At 36.4% G+C, this 22,971-nt stretch overlaps 2 protein-coding genes and 1 long non-coding RNA gene across 3 annotated transcripts; 2 read left to right on the top strand and 1 right to left on the bottom strand.

The window, feature by feature from the left end:
- Nucleotides 1-11,545: 11,545 nt before the first annotated feature.
- Nucleotides 11,546-13,585, bottom strand: LOC115453830. Its single transcript, XR_003939602.2, has 3 exons — nt 13,199-13,585; nt 13,020-13,136; nt 11,546-12,799 (listed from the first exon to the last, which is right to left on the bottom strand). It is a non-coding gene; the product is annotated as an uncharacterized LOC115453830 (long non-coding RNA).
- Nucleotides 13,586-16,325: 2,740 nt separating this feature from the next.
- LOC115454195 (phosphoethanolamine N-methyltransferase 3-like) lies at nt 16,326-17,123 on the top strand. Its single transcript, XM_030182936.2, has one exon. It carries the CDS (start codon nt 16,326-16,328, stop codon nt 17,121-17,123), a length of 798 nt encoding a protein of 265 aa, XP_030038796.2.
- Nucleotides 17,124-19,431: 2,308 nt separating this feature from the next.
- Nucleotides 19,432-22,369, top strand: LOC119188970. The gene is made up of 3 exons (XM_037437326.1): nt 19,432-19,585; nt 20,542-20,694; nt 22,126-22,369. Exons 1-3 carry the CDS (start codon nt 19,529-19,531, stop codon nt 22,303-22,305), a joined length of 390 nt encoding a protein of 129 aa, XP_037293223.1. The 5' UTR covers nt 19,432-19,528; the 3' UTR covers nt 22,306-22,369.
- Nucleotides 22,370-22,971: the final 602 nt, after the last annotated feature.

Raw genomic sequence — 22,971 nt, 5'->3', positions numbered from 1 at the left:
GAAATTAGGGGTAATTGGGCATCCAAACATGGTAAGATATCATGATTATTAGCCACATGAAGTCTACTGGTGTACAAGGTCTCCCCTAAAGATTTTCAGACGGACCTCTCATAGTCGACCAGCAGCATGTTCCTACGATCTTTATCAATTCATCTGTCCACCTTGTTGGTGTATAGTATAGTTTGAAGAAAATTTGACAGTTTTGTAAAACTTGAAAGCGGTTTACATGTTTTAAAACGTTTTCATTATACTATAAATGTTACTGCTATAACCTGCGTAGAAACTATAAAATGTTTCGTCAAATATATTGTCGGTGCTGAAATATCTAGGATGTGGAATTCTTTTCTTTTTACTAATGTTATTTTTATTTAAGTCGGGCACGGCAATTTGAGCCCATGGGGTTTAGATACAGTATCGGTTTTACACCTTGGGTATGGCGGTCGTTATCCGAGCGGATATTATAAGTAAAGTAGTAAGTAAGTACGTAAGTAAGTAAGGTGTAAGTAGTAAGTATCATACCACCACCAAATGTAAAAATAAATAATAAAAATACCTAGTCGTAGTTCACACGAAGTTAAACCTTATATCATTGGAACAAACTGGAAGGGTACTGAAGTTCCTCAACACGCAGAATCAAACCAAAATTTATTCCATGGCGAGGGTTAATGTCGTTTTACACCACTATTCCATAAACTAAAATTACTGTTTCGTAATAGAGTAGTTGACTACTTTTTTATTACATTAATCGAAAATGTATGTCATGCAAAATATAAGGACAAAGATTTTTCAAAATGCACATAATAATAAATAAGTTACAAAGCTTTGGAATTTAGTAGAAGGGGTAGCTGTCAAATAACAGTAATAGCAAACTGTGACGTCATCAAGTTTCACCGGTCATAATGCTATGCGTGTGAGAAAGAGATACCCCGATAACTCCACCCACCCCCACTTTGCGCACAACAATATCATAATATATGAATAATTGCTTTGACCAATTTGAATGCTGTTTATACAGAATAATTATTTTTTGTTACATATAAAACAATATATAAAATTGAACATATTAAACAACCTTATAGCTACAAAAAACTTTAAATATAAGAGTAATATTGATAGATTCCATAATATCATGGTATTGCCTCAAATAATTTAAAAAGCAATAAAATTATACAAATGCTTCACATTATTGTAAATTTCGAAAACATTCTTGGCAATAACATGAATCTAAATTTGTAAGTTGTTTAACATTGTCAATAAATAAAACACGAAAAGAATTGGATTTGGTTTGCGAAAATAGTTTTGTCGCGAAGGAGTAAGCAGAGGTATAAGTAACTAATGCATCCACGGTCCGTCACTTTTACTTCCGTTCTTGTAAACCTATTGTAAAACAGGCAAGAATTTTTATATAGGTATTAGAAAAGAAAAACAGAAATTTTGATCACCGTGGATATCAAACCCAAGCACTGTAAGTACACATTCTACCATACAATTTATAACTACGGACATAAAATAGTCTTTAAACAAATCTTATGAACAAACACAAACAGTTTAAAACAATTTGAACCTTATGAACACTAATAAATAATACAGACCCAGGCTATTGAGAGGCCCCATTTTGTAACATCAATTGTTATGCGGTCAATGATCATAGAGGAAAAAACTTTGTAAAAACAAGAGTACACGTCTTTAGACGTTTGGCATTGTCCTTGACTTCTCATCCGGTATTCGGGTGCATCTATATTTTGACAGGCAAAGGAGTGCGATTTGGGGTCATAATATACAAAATAGTTGATGAACTATAGTCATAAGATATCGAAATAAAACTAGTTTTGGGATTTTCTCTTGACGTTTCGAAGACTGCAGCCTTCATACTCACATACATATATATATAACTCTTAAGTGTAGGTAAATATTGTAATGTTGGCTTTTCGGACGACCAACACCTCAAACCCGCCTGTGAATGATCACAAGCGAATCTGAGGCTACAATGACAGCGAAACTTCGTGAGAAAATTAAAATATAAAAAACGATAAAATCCGAAAACTAATTTCATTTTGATGTCTAAGATTTTCGCAAACCTAAGTAATCATTACAAAATAAAATAGTTATTTAAAAAAAGAAAGAAGTTTATTGTTGGAACAAACATAAAAAATTAAAAACACAAAATCCTACAAAACATAAACAATTATTGCACCAACAATGGGCCTCCCATTCAGCTATATACCACGTATGTAATACTGCAGCACTGGTTTTCAATGAGATGCCCATTATTTACTTATGTTGGCTACCTCGATGTTGTTAGCGTGGTACGACACCGCTCTGAGATCACGGTTTTAAATTCCAGGTTGGGCAAATTGATATTCGGTTTTTCAGTTCAGTATCAGCTCGATTCTATATGCCCAATATGACAATAGGCTGGCCTCTATCACATCATGCGACGGAACAGATATGGCGAAAAGTGGGTACCCCGGTTGCACCTCTGTTTACCCCTTCGGAGATAAAGATGTGATGTATACATGCACACTTATGAACTACGCTTGGTATATGCAATCAACATCCGCTATAACAATTTTGCTATGAGGGTGACATTATCATCTGTGATAAAACACTCTATAAATAATTAAAGAATTAAAAAAAAATGTGATGGGTATATCTATTTATGTTTTTTGTACAATAAATGTAACAGCGCTTGTAGAAATCCTGTGAAAGCAAAATTAAAATTGGTTACAATTCTCAGATTAGGTTACTATTGTAAGACTCTTTCGATCCCAAAAACACACCTAACAAACTATGAGCTAATCATGTGTCATCATCATCACCATCATCAGCCCTGTATTATATACTGTCCCACTGCTGGGCACGGACCTCCTCTACTACTGAGAGTGATTAGGCCTTAGTCCACCACGCTGGCCTAGTGCGGATTGGTAGACTTCACACGCCCTCGAAATTCTTATAGAGAACTTCTCAGGTATGCAGGTTTCCTCACAATGTTTTCCTTCACCGTTAAAGCGAATGATCATTCACAAATCATGTGTATACCCTCTTAATTATAAGGCGTGATCCTTTAAATCCTAATTGTTTTAAATACAAAATATATAAATATAATTTAACTAGGTTATCCTTTTACTAAATGTTTGCGGGTCATCTTCGTAAAATATTGCGCGTGCTTTATGAATATGGATATTAATGCAATTAACCGAAGGTCTCGATATAATACGGTCAATATGTACCCACTGAATCCACGCACTGCGTACAATCGGATAGAAAATTGCATACGAAGATTCAACTTCCCGATAACCTTATTTATAGGTAACCGTTTATATCTATCTAAGTGAATGCCGGATACACACTGTCTGTAAGAATAGAAAAAAAGACAGTCTTAATGAGAACCTCCTCCCTTTTTTGAAAGTCAGTTAAAAACACAGACACTACAGCATCACGCATTTATCCGCGAAGAGGTTTACATAGGCGCAACCAGGGCACCCACTTTTCGCCAAGTGTGTTCCGTCTCATGAAGTGATCTTTTTTAAAACCTGGGTTAATAAAATAAATAGCATCTCTCTCCTCTATCTATCAATATTGACACCATGCTAAAATCAGTTTAAATGGATGACAGTTCAATTCAGTTAAACATAGTGAATGTTCGGAACGCCAAATCTAGTACGTAGTACATATATATTGATGATTTATATCCGAACGCCATGGTATATTAGGCTTCAAACCAGGCGTTTTTGTCCATAATAGTACACAATAAATTTAAGAACACGCAACATCCCGTGTATTTATGTAGGATAACATGATTTATCATAATTAATAACGCCTCGACCCGTGATCCGATTGTTTGACTGTTCTTGTAAACATTTGCATAATTTGTAGCCAAAGATGTTGCTCAATGAGTTCCGTGTTCGTTATAGTCTGCTAATTGGTATTTTAACCCTATACTGTTCCATGATACATCGACGTGTTATTTCTTATACGTCCATGATACCTCCCTACACCTGATCGTAAAGTCCAAATAGAGTATCGAGTGACCATCCATCACCATCATCATCACCCCCCCCCCCCCCCTCCTCCTCCAGTGGACTCAATTTTACAGGCCTGTTTGAATGAGGATATATACAGGCTGATCCTTGAACGCGAATTTCTTATGTAGGCCACTATTGCGGGTTATACATTCAGTGTTCGGGGCTCGCTATTATATATCTAATAAATATAGACAAATTTGCATGTGACCTGTGAATAAAGGTGCCTCACGCATGAGCATAAGGAAAGGTATATTTTACGGCACGCGCCATTTGCGACATTTAAATATCTTAAGACATAAATACTTATATTGTGCGAATTATCCTTCCTTCTTATTATTTTTTATTTAAACAGTAGAAATAATATCCAACACCTTGAATCGCCATCCTGAGACTTGAGAAGTTAAGTCTTGTTATGTGAAGTGGTTACACTGGCTACAATGTACTTCAAACCGAAACACAACAGCGACTACACACTGCGACTTGGCTGTAGAAATAAACATTGCTTTGATACCTACCCAGGCGGACTCTCACATATGATGCACCTACCACCAGTCTCGCATATTTTATCTTCAACACCTAATAACCAATATTTTAAGAGTCAATAAAAGTTCAACGACACTCATAAATCGATAGGAAGGTAGGAGTGGTGCAGGTGTAATTTACTGGTTGCCATGACGACCGCTCTACAAACGAAATGCGGTTGCTTCCGAAGCATGCCGTCAGCGGAATAAAACTAATTACTTACTTAATTATTGACTTAGCAATTGCTTTTTGACCGTAAAGTGAGAAATCGCGAATGTATGATATGCTATATGGGTAAGTTCTAGAGCAATCAGCATTGTTTTTTTCTATCGCTGAGCTATTTGCAAGCGTTTCGGTTTCACTGACAATTACTTACATGGGAAAACCTGACGTCATTATTATGTCTCAAAATGACCAACACAGTTCAGGACCTTTGGAATCTTTGTAAGTCAAAATCTTACATATTGTTACAGTATATAGTCGTATTGCTAACCATTAAGGTTGAGAAAGAAAAGCAAAATTTTCAAAATAAAAAATTGTGAAAATTTTGCTTCACAATGCTCAAATAAATGATATCCAGTTAACGTATACGTTAGTGCATATACTACTCTTTTTCACCATTTATGAGGGTTTAAATTTTGTATTTATTCGCCCTATATTCGACGAACATTTTAAAACAGTCGCTTAATCCCTTGAAGTTCTCACAAGTTTTATCAATCCACTCGAAGTTGGTGTACACTGCTTACTTGCCAGTTGCCAGTGTTTCGCAAGTCACGGGCCCGTCTGCAGGAAATGTCTAACGACACGCTTGACTAACACCATTACACATCCATAGCCATTTGCCATTACATTTTGCTAGTTTTAGAGCTGTTGGTTCAATGAGTCATCAGATTTTTTACATCAAACGACAATTTTGTGAGATTGACTATTGATATTGCAATGAAATAATGGAAGATAAATTAGTTGTAAATTAGCAAGATTATCTGATGAGTAACTTTAACTGATGGTAGGATTTGTAGCAATCGCCATACACAAGGTTGAAAGCCTGCCACAATTGCTCTGGTAAATGTGTCGCATTCCGGGATCAGAATGTGCATGTGATATTTCAAACAGGTAGTTGTAAAGCGAGATTATCGCGAGAAGAAAATTATAATATTAAAACCGCGATAAAATCCGTAGAATATTTTTATTTAAATGCATAACATTCGCGTTAACATAAGAAATCATCATACCTATGAGAGTTTAAATTTACATGCTACGATAATTTACTACAGTATTAGCTTACCATCAAAATCACTTGATTCTACACCGGGCTCCTGCAAAACTAAATATAAATCAAACAACTGAATTATCGGTGTAGTCAAATAAAAAGTGTAACAAGTTGAAACTGCATTAATTCAGTTTTTGTTTCTAACGTAAACGGGAAAGGGAAGTTTCTATCGCGTTCCAACGATGACGGAAAACATTTTGATGTCCGTATGTTTTGTATGAAACTACATTCAGTAATGATTCGTTTTACATAATATACAGCCGTCCCACTGTTGGGCAAAAGTATTTATTTAAATGGAAGACTGGAAGTTGATCAATGTGGATTTATTAGTCGCCATTTTTTCTTGATCGGTTGAGTAATCGCATAGAGAGACCGAGTTGTCGTTCTAAAAACATAACTTCCTGCTAAGATTCTATGGAATATGCCCTTCAGTCATTTAATTAAACTAAAGCAGGGTTCCCTAACCTGGCCCCTCTCGAGGGGTCTGCATGCGAAACAAAAGTTATAAGAAAAACTATAAAGTGCAAGGGGCACGGCCGAGGGTTTGGCAGAAATATGCAAACAAAAACAAAGCCGCTCGGCGCGTAGTTGCTGCACTGCACAGTGAAATGGAGCGATTTTTTGTTTGTTTTATTCATAGGGATAGTCCGCGTATCATAGAGAAACATTATTGGAAAACCCTGAACTAAAGTACAATAATGAATTATTCACATTTACAAAGTCAGTCTAGCTATTGTCCTGTAAACACTACATACAATATTTAACAATTATACAATAATCCTTTATGCATAAGCGAGAACAAGTTACGCCCATTCATAGTGAACAATGGATAATCACGGCTATCCTTAGTGTTGTGTGGTGTGCAGGAAACTAGCAAACTCGCAGACCGCCGGACCGACCAGTCCGAGAACTTACTTGCACTTGTGTAGGCATACCATCACTTTGATTAACACGGGATAAATTCCTCATGACATATTAATATGTCCCCTAAATGGGGCAGAGGGCATCCACAGTGTGCCGCCATCTCGCTCGGCCTTGAGCTTCGCGTTTTATTTCGCTCCAGGTCTTCCCGGTGTTCTTTGCCTTTGCGATGATGGTCCTCCGCCAGGTCTGCTTTATAAATTCCTCATAATTTAATTAAAATATTTTATTCAAACAATACAGTACTGATAAGTTTTAATACAGCAAAAATAGACGTTTATTATTATAGACTTTTTATGGCGATATTAAAATGGTCCACCGTGCAGTATCTAACGTCTAGAAATCTCTTAATAAGAGGTTACCTATACTAAGTTACACGTCAGAATATTATAATAGATATATTATTGCAAAATTGTTATTTTATTTACATTATTTGGCATTCAAGAATTGTGTTCTTTCAATAATCTTTATCATATTTCTTTCGATTGAATAATATGATAAGGTTTTTCCCAAACAATGCAAACTATGACGTATCCAGTGAAAATAGAACGAATGGAAACCCTACATTGGAGAATAAGCGGCAAGTACTAAACAGTTGGTTACCTTCTAAACATCAGCGTCTGAATTACACGGAAATTCTATTATATTTAGCATTTATGCCCGCCAGGGGTATGCAGAGGCGCAATCAGGGCACCCACTTTTCGCCAAGTGTGTTCCGTCCCATGATGTGATAGGGGGCGAGCCTATCGCCATATCAGGCACAAATTCCAGACTTCGGGCAGATACGGAGCAGAAAAACACAAATAGGATGTATCTAAGAATGTATTTATCACAAATAAACTTTAGAAATACCTAGCAGAGCTATATACTTTCACAGTCTGACCTAATAATTCTATATTTTGAGCTGAAGGTATTAATACTCTCTTACAATCATAATATTGGCTCAGATTTCTGGCAGCAGGGAACATATCCGGCGAAAAGTTTTTTCATAAACCATAACAATCACATTACTCGCACTTTCTGTCAGTTTTTTCGTCAGGGGATGTTCCGGACAACATTTGATCCGGGCTGATCCTACGGGAAAGGCGTCGGGACATCGGCCCCGGGGGACCTGCGGTTCTCAAACTTCAAGCTAGTTTCCAAGTCGAAATTCGAGATATTATGAAACAATTTTTCATATACCGATATGCTTTTATAATAATAATTATATTTTTATGTAAACAATAACAAAACGATTTTTTTAAATTATTGTAGATAGAGAAAACTGAAACGACTATGAACTGATGAATATCCTACGTAACTGCGTCGCGTTCCGGGATCAGTCGTGTATATCGAGTTTCGAACATGCCGGCATTGTTTTTCAAACGATGAGGAAAAATCATTTCTTGTTATTGATACTTTGTCTAGAAGTCATTCCATTTACTATCAGGGCTCACTATATACTATACAGGGTCACTTTGTCGTTATGGTAAACAAAAATATCAAAATAACACTTAAAAACATTGTGAATGTTGAGAACCCCTGCCACAAGTCTTTATTACGCATATAAAAGGGGACTTTTTGGGTTTTTTGTTTGTGTTCGGTTGGAGAAAATTTGCTAAGCGATTGGGCGGAAAAGGTGGGGTGTGTGAAGTTTGTTTCCTTCGATTTATGTTACTAGCTTTTACCCGAAATCTGTCTTCGAAACTCGTTTTGTTTTGATAGAATTCAACCTTAAAAGTTGAATTTTCAATGATTCCTGAATTTTTGATTTTGTATTTTTTCTATGTGTCGCAATTGGATTATGATGTTTAATTTTAACATATTTTTTTATAATGACCTGACTTTTTATCTACATGCAATAATTCATAAAACGCCATTATGTATGTATCAGTAGGCGCCGGCAATAAATTGACAGATATGTCTGATTTACCTGTTCTGATCATATAAAAACAATATATATTTTTTATAGCTTTGAATGACAAAACGAGCTTGCCGTTCGCCCGATGGTAAGCGATATGACCGCCCATAAACAATAGAAACACCATCCAACACAATTACAAAGTATTGTTTTTTATTCCACTGCGCTTGCCATCCTGAGACACTCACGTCTCACATCTCAATGTTAAGTCTTATTATGTCCAGTAGTTACACTGGCTACAATGTTTTTCAATCCGTAACGCAACAGTGACTATACACTGCTGCTTGGTAATAGACATTGCCAGTGCTACCAATTCTATGCTAACCGTAAAAAAAAATCATTTTATTGTTAAAAAGTAAAACCAGAACAGTTCCTACAACAATAATAATAGCAAAGTCACGCAGCTGTAACTTTAGTCCTGCCCTGCGAGAAGACGAAGCTAATTACAGCACTGAATTTAGCGAATACCTCAAGAAGCGTGGGTACAGCATGGCAACTATATCGGAGTATAAGAAAATTCTGAAATCAGCTGGCTTCCGTGATTTCGAAGTAAAAGACTGGGAAGTGGAGTGGAAGAATATACTTCAGGTTGAGATGAACAGGCTTCATTCCAGCAAGGAGATGTTCCTGCGCAGGTTCTCGCGGCAGGACTTCGATGATTTGGAGAACGGGTGGCTGGACAAGATCCGAAGAGTTGACGCCGGCTTCCAAGGCTGGTTGCTTGCTGTGGCGAAGAAGTGATATTCATGTTTATCATAACATATGCAGACTGTCTTAAACCTTTAATCCGTGCTGATTATATGTAACACAGTTGAACTTTGTTATTTGTTCCATTAAATATTTTTGTATCAGACGTATGAAAATCATGAAATATACCTATATGAAGGTAATAATAAAAGTTGCCAAAAAAATACAAATTACTCTCAATAACGTAGTCAACGTTATTCCTGAGTCCTCTTTGCCTTTTAAACTGCAATCAGGTAATAAAAACAAAGATGAATGAAAATACCGAATTATAGGTTTTTTCCAAATGAATAATAAAATTTTCTTATGTAGGTACTTTGACTTATCATAAGCGCAAATATGTTCACCTACGTGATAAACAAAGCATTTTATTTTACTTTAGTTATTCTCGTATGTAGTTGTACTAGAATGTATCAGTGTGATTCAAATTTCAACTAAAATATATTATAACCAGAGGTCATTTTTTATATCAGTAGACCAATAAGCCAGTAGTTCTACTTTCGTGGATAAAAGTTGTTTTAAAGATTAATGAAGGATTCTAAGAATCCTATAAAGGCAGACGGCTGCTTTTTCTTTTTACTTAATTAGCTTAATGGTTTTAGCCGATTCCACTTGTGGAATTTAAAAGACATTGAACAGGATTTCATGAAAATCCGTAACCTAAATGAATTAATTAAATGTAATAATAAAAACTGGTACTAGGAAAATGAAAAACAAAAAATAATTTAAGTACTTCTTAATAATATTTTTACTGTAACAGTTTATAAAGATTTTTCGATGAATTTGACTACACCGTCATCGTCCTGCATTGAGCAAACAGCTCATCTATTATTTACAAAAACTATTTTACGAATTTTTATGCGGTTTTTTATATTATAATTTTCTCCCGACGTTCAGAAGACCTTGCAGCCTTCATGGTCACTGAGGACTGAGTTGTCGGTCATCCGAAAAGTCAAAATTTCAATATCTACCTACATTTTACAATTATACACAACTTTAAATTGTTTACTAATTGACAGTCCATCTATATACGATAGAATTCGTATATAACTTCTACAATAAAATAGGTTTATTCCAATCTTTAACATTCGCGTAAACATAAATCATTAGCATCTATCTACAGATATCAGAATCATGGGTTTATGACATCTTTGCATAACATATGGGCTTCCAATGAACTTGCTAATGAGGAAACATTTTTCAAGTCTTTATATACAAATAGTATAATCTACATTACGTCATTAATTATAAAACATAATTTATCAATAAAATCGAAAGACAGTTTCAATGTGATGTTAACTTCTCGGTAGCCAGGCAAGGAGAGAGCTCGTGAAGCCATCACGACTCTGTCAAGCGATTTGATTCACGAAGGAGTCCCCAATCTTGAACTGAGCCTACATAGATTTAGTTTTCTTTTGTCTTAGATGTACCATTAAGAGTTTAAAATAAATAAATGAAGTATTTTAAAATTATTAACATAACTAATATCAAACATAGCTGTAACAATATAATTATTTTAAACGCTCTAAGCTCATAAGTAGTTATTATCATAGTACCCACAACGCAAATTTTATATTTACGTGCAATGTTTTTAGTCAAACTATACACCCTATGTTTCACTTCATATCAGTCTAATTAGTATAATTAAATATTATTTGTTTGTTATATTGTTTAAATTGATTAGAAGCTAAATATAGTTAACAATTATCTCCCAGAGCGACATAATTAAATTATAACTTAGCTCAGTAATAAAAAGAAAACAAAACTACTTTGGGTTAGTACACAACAAACACTTTAAAATAATTTATTGTTATATTGTATCAATTAACATAACGTTATTTGTAAGTGTATGTACAATTTTTGGGAAATAAAGTTGTTTTTAAGTAGCAAACATCAAACATACCTTAATGATTTCTTACATTTACGCGAATGTTAGACATTAAAATTAAACTATTTTTTTCGGATTTTATCGCGGTTTTAATATTTTAATTTTCTCAAGACACTGTGAGCTCATTCTGCGTAGATCGGACCAACAGCTAAAATAAAATAAAAATGTATTTTTGTAAAATGTAGGTAGATATTGTAACTTTGACTTTGCGGATGAACAACACCCCGTTATCATGAAGGCTGCAAAGTCTTCGAAACGTCGGGAGAAAACGCAAATATTAAAACCGCCATAAAATTCGAAAAAATAGTTTAATTTTAATATCAAACATAGGTATAACACGATTCTTTCAAACCAAACAGATTACAACATACATTCTCCAGCCCTTTTCATGAGGGTGGACGAACGCGGTAGGACATGTTAATTCCATACAAAAAGCGCTACCAAGATGTAAGGTTGGGCAAACGAGTCAGTTTTTATAAATACTACTTCCCCGATATCAAATGAGTCAGTTTTTTAAATACCCCCGATATCTAAAAAACTTGACACGAAACACGATCCTGTATTTAATCTTGGAGCGTAAAAACGTTTGCTTGTTATGGATTATTTTAAATAGCGAGAGAAATTCCTTACATTATGTTAGCTTATGTTGTCTTTATTTATTCTACAGGAGCAAAGGAAGGAATTGCAAAAGTAAGCCTATTTTATTCTCAATATATTTTTTATACGGGCAAAATAACTGCACCTTATGGTAAATGGTAAGCAGAGTGGATCCAGAGTTTACTGAGAATGATTATCTCTTTCTCGCTAGTCCATACAATTATGTTGGCCTGTTTGATAACGACTATATATAGGCTGATCCCGGAACGCGACACGCGAAAGCAACAATGGCGGGTTTTACATTTTGTATGCGGTAGTCGCTAACCAGGCGGATATAAAATATATCCTACCTCCTATTTGCAATATTTATTATGAGTTACGTTAAACGCTTGTGATAACGATATTACAATTATATAAATAGATATTACAATTGAGTCCTAAAATCACAGAAAATCAAATAGTACATTATACACAATATATAAACACGCATCACGCCCATATCCCCGAAGGTGAAAGGAGTAGGCAGAGGTGCCGCCAAGGCACCCACTTTTCGCTAGGTGTGTACCTCCCCATTATGTGATAGAGGTGAGACTGTCGCCATAACAGGCACAAACTCTAGACTCCAGGGATTTTACCCAGTATAAGCATGGCAACAGTATTTACTCAGTATAACCGCGTAGTCGCGAATTTTAACACGAAATGGCGATAGGCTGTCCCCCTACTACATTATATTACACCTGCAAGAAATGCTGTCCGCGCTGCACCTGTAAGTCCCCAGCGACTGCTGCACACGGCACCGCCTCCGAACATCACAAAAAATGTACTTAGGTTACCCTTGTCACGGGCGAAACGATTGCTCAACATTATATCCCAGAACGTGGATATATTTGTTTGTAACTTGTAAGAATTCACAGAAGTGACTGACACGAGTCCTAAAACCAATTGTTAAAATTAATACCTACTTTGTCTTATAACATCACTTTAGTATTGTAACTGTTATGCTGTTATATATGTATAAAGCTATATAATATTAATAATTATATGACGAAATACACACGGCGATTTCCTTGCCTTTCCGTACAAGTACGAGGTAAAAGGCGAATTTATAAAATATTCAGGAAAGTAGTAAAAATAACTCATTTAAGTCATTACCTTTCTTTCTTGGTTTGATAAAAGATTATACCTATTTATTTTTCCCGTGAATAAACCGCTGAACTAATTTTTAAGTATTTGGTTGAAAAAAGCAATTAATCGCAATGTGGGACGAATCTGAAAATAAAAAATACGATTAATAACTTTTATAATTCAAGATATTTTCAATAATACCTTACCTTTTGATCCTTTTCTTCTTCTTTGCTCATTCCCACTTTATACGGGGTCGGCTCTCCTAATATGTCTGCGCATGTTCTGTCTTGGGTTGTCAATTCGGGTATTTTATATCGTTGTAAAATTTTGTTCCTAGTAATCCATCAGGTAGAAGAAGGTTCCAAGAGGTATCCATCAGGTTGCTCTCTTTTGTTCTTTCGAAGGCTTATCACTTTTTTTACGAAGTGATTTTCGTCTCTTCGCACAACATGACCAATAATTATGAAATTATAGATATATATTCAATTCATACATTAAAACCATAATTTGGTCTACGCGTGGACAAGAGCCAGGGACTAAAAATAAACTTAACGGTTTCTTGAATCTGCGTGAGTAATCGACCGTGTTATCTGTTTATCCCTCGTCTACCGAGTTGTTTGTCAAGACAGTTCCATATCGCATCGGACGATTTTAGAGTTCCGCATTGCTAGAAAATTATGCTGAAACCTTTTTATAAGTTGTTGGAGAAACCAATCTATGTATTAGTTCCTAATCAACTTCATAACTATTTAAATATGGGTCATATTTGTTCTTTCAAAATAAAATAATATACCTTTACAAGTAAGTATTATCGTACTATACTACATAAACCTATATCAATATCTACTATATCTGCTAGTAGTAGAATATATTTGCCCGGATAGTGACGTAAGTGTGTGGCGTTTCGGGATCAACCTGTGTATATCCAGCTCTAACAGTATAATCATCTGCTGTGAGTCGACTTTTTATTGGACCCCACTCCACTTATCATCAGGTGCATGGGGGTCACTTTGCCGTTACACATATTTGAAATATTGTTATGAGCAAAAGTGGCGCGTAGTGGATTAACGCGGTATCTTTTTCTCACGTAGCATTATGGCCGGTGACACTCGGTGACGTCACGGTTTGCTAATACTGTTATTTGGCAGCTATACGTTTCACCAAATTTAAAACTTTAATAACTTATTTATAATTGCATAATATAATAATAATATCAGCCCTGTATTATATACTGTCCCACTGTTGGGCACGGGCCTCTTCTACTACTGAGAGGGAATAGGCCTTTGTCCACCACGCTAGCCTAGTGCGGGTTGGTAGACTTCACACACCCTCGAAAATTCCTAATAGAGAATATCTCAGGTATGCTGGGTTCCTCACAATGTTTTCCTTCACCGTTTATGCAGGCGATAATTCACAAATAATACACACCTTTTTTTTTAGACAAGTCAGAGGTGTGTGCCCTTGGGATTTGAACCTGCGGACATTCGTCTCGGCAGTCCGTTCCACACCCAATTAGGCTATTGCCGCTTTTTCCTATTATAATTGTATGGATTATGAAAATTCTTTTTCCGTTAGAATATCTATGGCATACGTTTCTGATAAATATATATTTTTTTAAAGTTGTGTACTCTATTCTAATATACAGAACCCACGAATACCTGCGGAGACAGGCCTGCCACACATCACCTGATCATGAGCCGATTAACATCCGGGTGACGTTTGGGCTTATTTTATTTGTGACTATATTTAATTATGTACATATAGATAACATACGTTTGTATACTGAAATTTGTATATATGTACATATTATATAGGTGGATACAGACCTATAATACATACAATTTTCGTACAACCATATATACAATCGTTATAGTTTTGAGCGAGTGTATAAATTTCAGTGAACTGCTAGAATCCATTTTTATTGTATACCTATATCACTGACGTCATAAATTGATATAGCGAATAAAAAATATTTGAACATTATCTATTTTCTCGTAACCAATGTTGGAGTCAGTGCCTAATTCAATTAAAACATTATTTTCGTATTTGTCTAGCCTAGCTAGGAATTTTAATTGGCAACTTACTCCTTTTTTGACGTCATTTAATAAACTGCCGAAGGACTATGCCAAGAAGGAAATCTCCAGTACATATCTTTGTAAGTGTCTATTCTCTTCGCCAAATTAGACACTAATTTCAAAAACCGAGCTGAACGAATGTTTTAGAACCCAAAAACTCACATTAAATCAAATACCGATGCCGCAGAAAGAGTTTGGCTCATTTTTTTTTATACGAGGACGGCAAATTGATTCAACACCTGGGAGTAAGTGGAATGGGATACAATAAAATGTCGACTGTCGATAATAACCCCTCTCCAGTCGAGATAATTATGCCGGCTTGTTGAAACCGAATATACACAGGCTGATCCCGGAACACGACACACTTACGTGGGGCACTATGGCGAGTTTTAACATCTTGTGTACGGCGCTCGCAATCCACGCGGATATAAAATATATCCTACCACCAGCAAATTATTTTTACGACCAGCTTCCTGCTCAACATATCGCTAGAAGATTCAAAATGACTGTATATTGTAATTAATTAAGAATATATAATTCGCTTTAACAAGTGACCAGTCCGAAGCATATGAGGGTTTCCATAAGAATTTTGAAGATATGAGGTCAAGCAACCCGCAATAAAACGTGGTGGACTAAAGGTTAGCATTATTATGCTTTCTAACTATCTAATAGAAGAGGTCCGTCTCAGACAATTTATTATTATAAATGCACTATTTTACTGATAACATGCCTAACAACATACAATGAAACACGAGATTAGCATAATTTGTATGATATCATTTTCTGTCTAGTTAGACAAATATGAACCTGTATTGACTAGAATTAAGCTTGTAACCTTTTTAATGAACACTTATCATTATGTCAATATCACGCGAGGTTGAAATGATAAGAGTAGGAAAATTTAGAGATCTAAAAAAATTATGGATCACAAAATCACGATTCCTCCAAATTATTCATCACTATACAATGACTGACTCGCTCGTAACGAATGTCATAGTTAAAAGAAAATACCGAGTAAAACCGCCGTCAATTATTCGTTAAAATAATCACCACATCCAAAACCGCTGATACATTGTTTTTTTAATATAACATATTACATAGTTACCTCATTTATCGCTCGTGCTCACCCCGCCTACCGCTCACGGTGACCTCTGCTAATTTAACGATAACTAATGTATATAAGAAACGTGTTTAGAGAACTGAACCAAAAGGAAACCATTGCTCGGGAAGATCTGAACATACTTCAAGAACTATCAGAATGTCTGACTCAAAATCATTTCAAGAATTTCTTGACAACGGACAATATTCCAAAAATGGAGTTGAAAGGTACGAATGGATATTTGGAGAAACCTTCCTTTCAAGTGGAGGTATGGCCATCACTCCGAAGGTCCTCAGACACGCTGATCTAGGAAGCAACCCGAAGGTGCTGGACATCGGCTCAGGGTTGGGAGGACACTCGTTCCTAATCGCAGACAATTTCGACGCGGAAGTCATTGGCGTAGATCTATCGGTAAACATGATGGATATAGCCAACAAGCACCTCGAGAACAGGCCACACTTGAAAGACCGAGTCTCCTTCAGAATAGAGGACTACACAAAAAGCGATTTCCCAGCGGGCACCTTCGACATGGTCTATTCAAGAGATTCTTTCATCCACATTGCTGATAAAGTAAGCCTCTTTAAAAATATCTACAAATGGCTGAAGCCCGGTGGTTACTTCTTATTTACTGATTACGTCAGGGGAGAAGATGAGACAAAATACAGTACAGAATTCAGGGAATACCTCAAAAAACGGGGGTACAACATGTCAACTATAACAGAGTATAAGAAAATTCTAAAATCAGCTGGCTTTCGTGATTTCGAAGTAAAAGACTGGGGAGTGGAGTGGAAGAATATACTTCAAGTTGAAGTGAACAGGCTTCATTCCAGCAAGGAGGTGTTCCTGCGCAGGTTCTCGCGGCAGGACTTCGATGATTTGGAGAACGGGTGGCTGAACAAAATCCGAAGAGTCGACGACGGACTCCAGGGCTGGGTGCTGACTGTTGCGAGGAAATGACATATCTGTTTATAACATTCCAATAATAAATATTTTTTTGATTTAAGAGACTATAATAAACAAATGATTTCTGGTGGCCGTCAGGAGTAAGTTAAACGAAGATCAGTGTAAACTAAAATATAACAATACTGTTACATTAAAATTTATGTTACACTTTCAAAAGTGAATTTTATTTTTGACTAAATGGGCTTTGTGAGGGTTGCGGGTGTCACCGGGCGAGCAGGGTAAAGGCTCTTTGCTCTTTTACTCCAATGAGGTGATCCCGAGACGACAACAGGGGTAGTTGGCTTCCCGTTGTCCTAGACGTCAAGAACTCCTTTAGCTCTCCCTTTAATAATTGAGACGGGCCGCATGGTAGCATCGCACAGAGACGGCTTTGCGTAGTTGTTTTCTGCAACAGGATATCCTCGAGCCCTCTTGAATGCGCCGAAGAGGACTATCGCGGCTTTGGTACGTATACTGACACGTATACAGTGTTACTGACTGGGCTCAATGCTCGCTCGGATGATGCTATACTCCCGACTGTAGACATTGGGCTGTAAGACCGGTGAAACTTATATAACCCTTCCACTTACCCTTTTAGTAGCGGTAGCAATAATGCATTTTCCATAAAAAAAATAATATTTCTTACGCATTATAGCTATCAACACGAGCGTTATCAAAAATTTATGATGCACTACAATATCCTGGCAGCCCCGACATTCTAACGGCATTGTCATTAATTAGTAATAAAAATAAGGTTCATGGAAAAGTAAGGTTCATGTAAGCCAAATGAACAATTTTAGGAGTTATATGACATAATTTCTAAATAAAATAGTTTCAATTAAATTTTCATAACTAACAGAAAAACAAGAACCCTAACTTTTGTACCAAAAAATAAACCAAATCCAGAACAACTACAATCCAAAAATAATTGAACTTCATATACGTGTTAATAATGAAAAAATATTAAAACCCAAGCAATGTAATCTTTATGTTTATAATATTCACATTCCATGTATTTGATCGATTTTGTTTCACCTTTTACTATCGACGCTACTATTATTATGAGTGATTAATGTCGTTGCGGGTAAAAACTATACGGGATCCAGAGACCCACTGAACTTCACCGCTAGATTTTTTGATTTTTTTTTATTGCTTTGAATGACGAGACGAGCTTGCCGTTCACCAGATGGTAAGCGATACGACTGCACATAAACAGTAGAAACACAATCCAACACCTTACAATTACGAAGTATTGTTTGGTATTCCACTGCGCTCGCCATTGTGCGACGTGAGATGTAAGTCTCATTATGTCTAGTAGTTACACTGGCTACAATATTCTTCAGACCGGAACGCAACAGTGACCACACACTGCTGCTCAGCGGCAGAAATAGACATTTCAATGTTACCTACCCAAGCGGACTCTCACATTTGAGAGACCTACCCACCAGTATATTAAAGGCATATTCATGAAATTAGTGCCACTATTGTTCCTGATTTACTGGAATTGCTGTTGTGGGTGAGGGCGGCATGGTCTCTACAATTCTATGAAAATATACTTCAATTCGAAACTCTCAACGAGCGAGAATTACGGAATGCATTAAAATGGCTGTTTTGTATATATTGTTAGGTATCAATTATTATAATATATTTAATACGTACATCAGATATAGCATTAAATACGTTTGATTGCTAACAATTTATACTGATAATACTAATAGCCTTGGCTCTCATATTCCACGTTAATCTACCCAGAAGGAATATCGCGCAGTTAATATAGTATTTGCATCGTAAATAATGCATAAATTATTCTCCTTGCGAGGCACTCTGTTGTTGGGGAGTGCGCTTGTTGCAATATGTGTTTCTTTAAAGGTAAAAATAATTTGTTTTTATATTCATACTAACTTTTGCTAGCGGCTTCGCGCGCGTTAAACAATTTTCCGGGATAAAAGTCCCGCTATATATGTTCCCGAGATAGATAGTAGCCTATAACCTTCCCAGGGTCTTAAACTATCTTCATATCAAATTTCATGAAAATCAGTTCAGCAGATTTTGAGAAAATTGATACCAAACAGACAGACAAATAAAGGGACTTTGTTTTATATGTTTGGATATTATTATTTTGATGTAGCTAATGCCTCTTCCCACGTCTCAGCTGGAAGAAGCACTTAGCTAGAGGGGCCTGCAGTAATTCGCCAGCGCATTATTGACATCCCACAAGCACCGGCGCTCGCGCACTACACTCGACGTCGGGTCACACCTCACTCGTAACCGGTGGATGTGACTGGCGATGTGATATCAACGTGTTTTTATTTCAGATTCGTTATTTAGGCATCGATAATGCCACTACAACATATTACAATACTAAATATGTATCCTATGTAAACTTTACGGCTCGGTGGATTAGGAATCGCGGCCTAACGATGCCTTCCGCGACTTTGCATTTTTTTTCGACGTATTCTTTTGATGACAACGTATCAGTAAGTATGAATATAAGAAAAAATAATTGTGACCGTCACACAAATCTTTAATTTATAGTGCTTTTGTACACCAAGCTAGTTATTTATTTATTTTGGGATAACAGCTCCACAACGAAATTTACAAACGGCTGTTACAGTATCAACGTTTACATAAGTCTACAGCCCACAACGTTATCCCACTCTTTACTACAAAGATAACAAGCAATTGCCGTAGATTGATACAAAATTAAAAAGAAAGGAAACATAAAAATCAAAAAACAAATTTATACATAATATGAACGGTTATAGTTATGTAACTTGATATACAATTTCCGTAAATGTATTTTTTTTTCAAAGCATGAATACTCTGTTCTCTATAAGGTGTTATAGCTCTAGTATCCAAAAAAGCTATTTTTATTCAATAATTTTTTATGAAAGACAATAGTTAAATAGACATTTGCTAGTGTTATGATACATTTTATATTCGCCCGGATAGCGACCACCATACACAAGGTGTTAAAACCCGCCATAGTGGCCCACGTAAGTGTCGCGTTCCGGTATTAGCCTATGTATACCCGGTTCCAACAGGCCGGCATAATTATGTCAACTATCGATGGCTAATCATCGCTAGTCAGTCGACATTCTATTGCACCCCCCTCCACTAAAAATAAGGTGCAGGGAATCGTGAGACTTTATCGTGCTCGTTTAAAAAAAACATAACTCCAGAGAAAAAGGACTTCGAAGAATCTTAATCTATCTGCTATTCCTCTAGCAATACACTTTTTATATTAATTTAAAAACTTTGAACTAGTTGCTACGAATGACTCTTGAAAATAATACAATTTTTATAGTATACATTGTATACGGAAGCTTAAAAAGTAACTCCATCAACTCAAATACACCTGCACTTTAATCTGCAGAGCACCAAGGAGTTCTGTTCACACACCTATAACTAAATTGTTCTTATTTTTTTACAGGTGCATTTCTCTTTTTACAAATTTGTGAATAACAGGTACACAAGAGGGTTCGTGGAACTGCATTACACGCTTTGTGATATAGTAGATCGTAACCGGATTTTTGGCCATGTTTTCAAACAGGGTAAATTAAGTGGGTCATGTCCCTATACTGCGGTGAGTTCATTTTCTTTCAACTATTCTTATAACTAAGGCTCAGTCAGTCAGGTCAAATCAGAATGTACACTCTAAGCCTATATTCAAAATTCAAGTAGTCACGTGTTATAATAATATATTGCTGCCACTGCTGGCACGGGCCTCTTTTACTACTGATAGGGATTATACCTTGGTCCCCCACGCCGCCCTAGTGCGGATTGGTAGACCTTCACACACACTAAAATTCTTATAGATAATTTCTTAGGTATGCAGGTTTCCTCACGATGTTTTCCTTCGCTGTTAAAGCAAGCAATAATTCACATAGAATACACACATATTTTTAGAAAAGTCAGAGGTGCGTGCCCTTGGGATTTGAACCTGCCGACATTCGTCTCGGCAGTCTGTTCCACACTCAACTAGACTATCGTCTCTCTCAACGTATTATGTTAAAAAATAATAGATGATTTTAGTCCAAAATTATACAAAAAAGAACTTGTGCAAATCGATCTTCAGCTTTCTGCATGAGTGTATAATAAGTCTTCTCATCGACTCGCTTTGCGGCTCATGACAGCTACTCCTGACGTTGCAGAAGGCTCCGTGCTTTCGCTGAGCCAGTTTACTTTGCATATCCATGATAATGTGTGCTATCATGGAGTAACATTCTTGTAATGTCCCTTGGAGCGTAAAGAAACACAGCTAATAGTTGTTAGCATGGTTTATTTCCAACTGACGTATCCAATGTCATTCTTACAATCTCTGCCCATAGTGCCATAATATTCCGCATAGTTTGCATACTACAATTCTTTGCTATGCAAGGGGCAACTCGGCATGGGACATATTGTATTGAGTCCCCTCGTAACCGGGCAGACACTGATAAACAACGAGAGAATCTTGACATTGCACTTGATCTTATTTCTAAATAAGGTTCATTATCTGGTTGAATTCAAAGGCAAGAAACCCATGTATGCGCGTTCACACGCATAATAATTCCTTTGATTGCTCCAACGCCATCTTCATTGTATTCCACTGGCAATGCAAAATAACCTCAATATCCTGGGTATAGTATAAATCAATATCTATGCCCAGCCAATGCTGGGGTCTGAATCCTAGAAGTCATATTTGCTACATCCCTTGGAGTCAAAATTCTGAACAGGATGTGGAGTTGTGTAGTTGGTAGGCTTTAACTAATAATTTCAGGAGCTCTTATTTTACCGCACTATTAAGCTGTGGAACAGTTTGTAAGCAAACATGTCTCCTTCCAAAATTATAGACCTATAGATCCTTCCGACCGTATAAGGATGGTTTCATCTGTTGCCCGATGTAGTCACTTTATCGAGCTATTAAAAAAATCAGGTACCTATCTTATTTTGCAGTCGGCGGCATGCTGTATGCTATGATGTTTTGTTTCTAGTTAAGATCAATTTACCTACGTATATAATTTTATTTTTTCAGGGGGATTACCACTTCTACAACTTGACACTCCCGATAAAACGGATCCCTAAATCGTTCCCGTATACGAAAGCCAGACTACATATCAATACTACTGCTACTGCGAATAAAGAACTTATATTTCATTTGTATGTTGATTTAGAAATAAAGGAAGCTGATGTCAAAATGAAGGACAAACAATAAAGTTTGGTGTTTTGTCTTAACTAAGTTTAATGTTTTCTTATAATTATAATGTTCATTCTCTTTATTTTAAAGGTTTCTTTTTACATTTTTACATATATTCTTAAAAAAAATGCATATAAAAATATAAGAAAAATAATGACCCTCCGATGGCGAAGCTCAAGACCCAAACCACCGGCGGTTAGGGATTCAAAGTGAGGAATCTCCTCACAATGCGCGCTGTGTCCAGCAATACTGCCTTCTGCATCAGGCTTCGGACCCAACGGCCAATTGAGAGCTTCTGAAGATGTTGGTCGAGGCTCTTTGGTACCTACCCATGCGCAGAAACAACAATATCAGTAATTATTAGCATGTGTGGTCGTGAGATTGTGTGTGTTGGTAATGGCGATGTCTATGAGGTTAACTGTCTTACTATGTTTATCGCGTAGTGTGATATCAGGGCGGTTGTGGTATACGGTCTTGTCTGTAAGTATAGTTGTGTCAGGTGATTCTAGGATAATCTGAGATGTATATTTGTAATATGCTGTTTTTTTTTGTGATGAATTTGTGTTTGTATGCGAATGTCTGGTGTATGATTGCCGCTACCTGATCGTGTCTGTGCTTGTAGTCTGTCTGTGTGATGGAGGAGCATGCGCCTGTGATGTGTTGGATGGTTTCTGAATGTTTGAC

The sequence above is a fragment of the Manduca sexta genome, chromosome 10, assembly GCF_014839805.1.
Source record: "Manduca sexta isolate Smith_Timp_Sample1 chromosome 10, JHU_Msex_v1.0, whole genome shotgun sequence".
In the NCBI taxonomy this organism is placed as follows: domain Eukaryota; kingdom Metazoa; phylum Arthropoda; class Insecta; order Lepidoptera; family Sphingidae; genus Manduca; species Manduca sexta.
Note: the sequence above shows the minus strand (reverse complement) of the source record. Positions and strands in the feature narration are given on the sequence as shown.

What these genes read in the sequence shown, in the direction of transcription:
- LOC115454195 (XM_030182936.2), top strand. Translation starts at nt 16,326, where the DNA reads ATGTCTGACTCAAAATCATTTCAAGAATTTCTTGACAACGGACAATAT.
- LOC119188970 (XM_037437326.1), top strand. Translation starts at nt 19,529, where the DNA reads ATGCCTTCCGCGACTTTGCATTTTTTTTCGACGTATTCTTTTGATGAC. An exon ending in CTTTTGATGACAACGTATCA is followed by an intron (nt 19,586 to 20,541) that starts GTAAGTATGAAT and finishes ATTTTTTTACAG; the next exon opens with GTGCATTTCTCTTTTTACAA. An exon ending in GGTCATGTCCCTATACTGCG is followed by an intron (nt 20,695 to 22,125) that starts GTGAGTTCATTT and finishes TTATTTTTTCAG; the next exon opens with GGGGATTACCACTTCTACAA.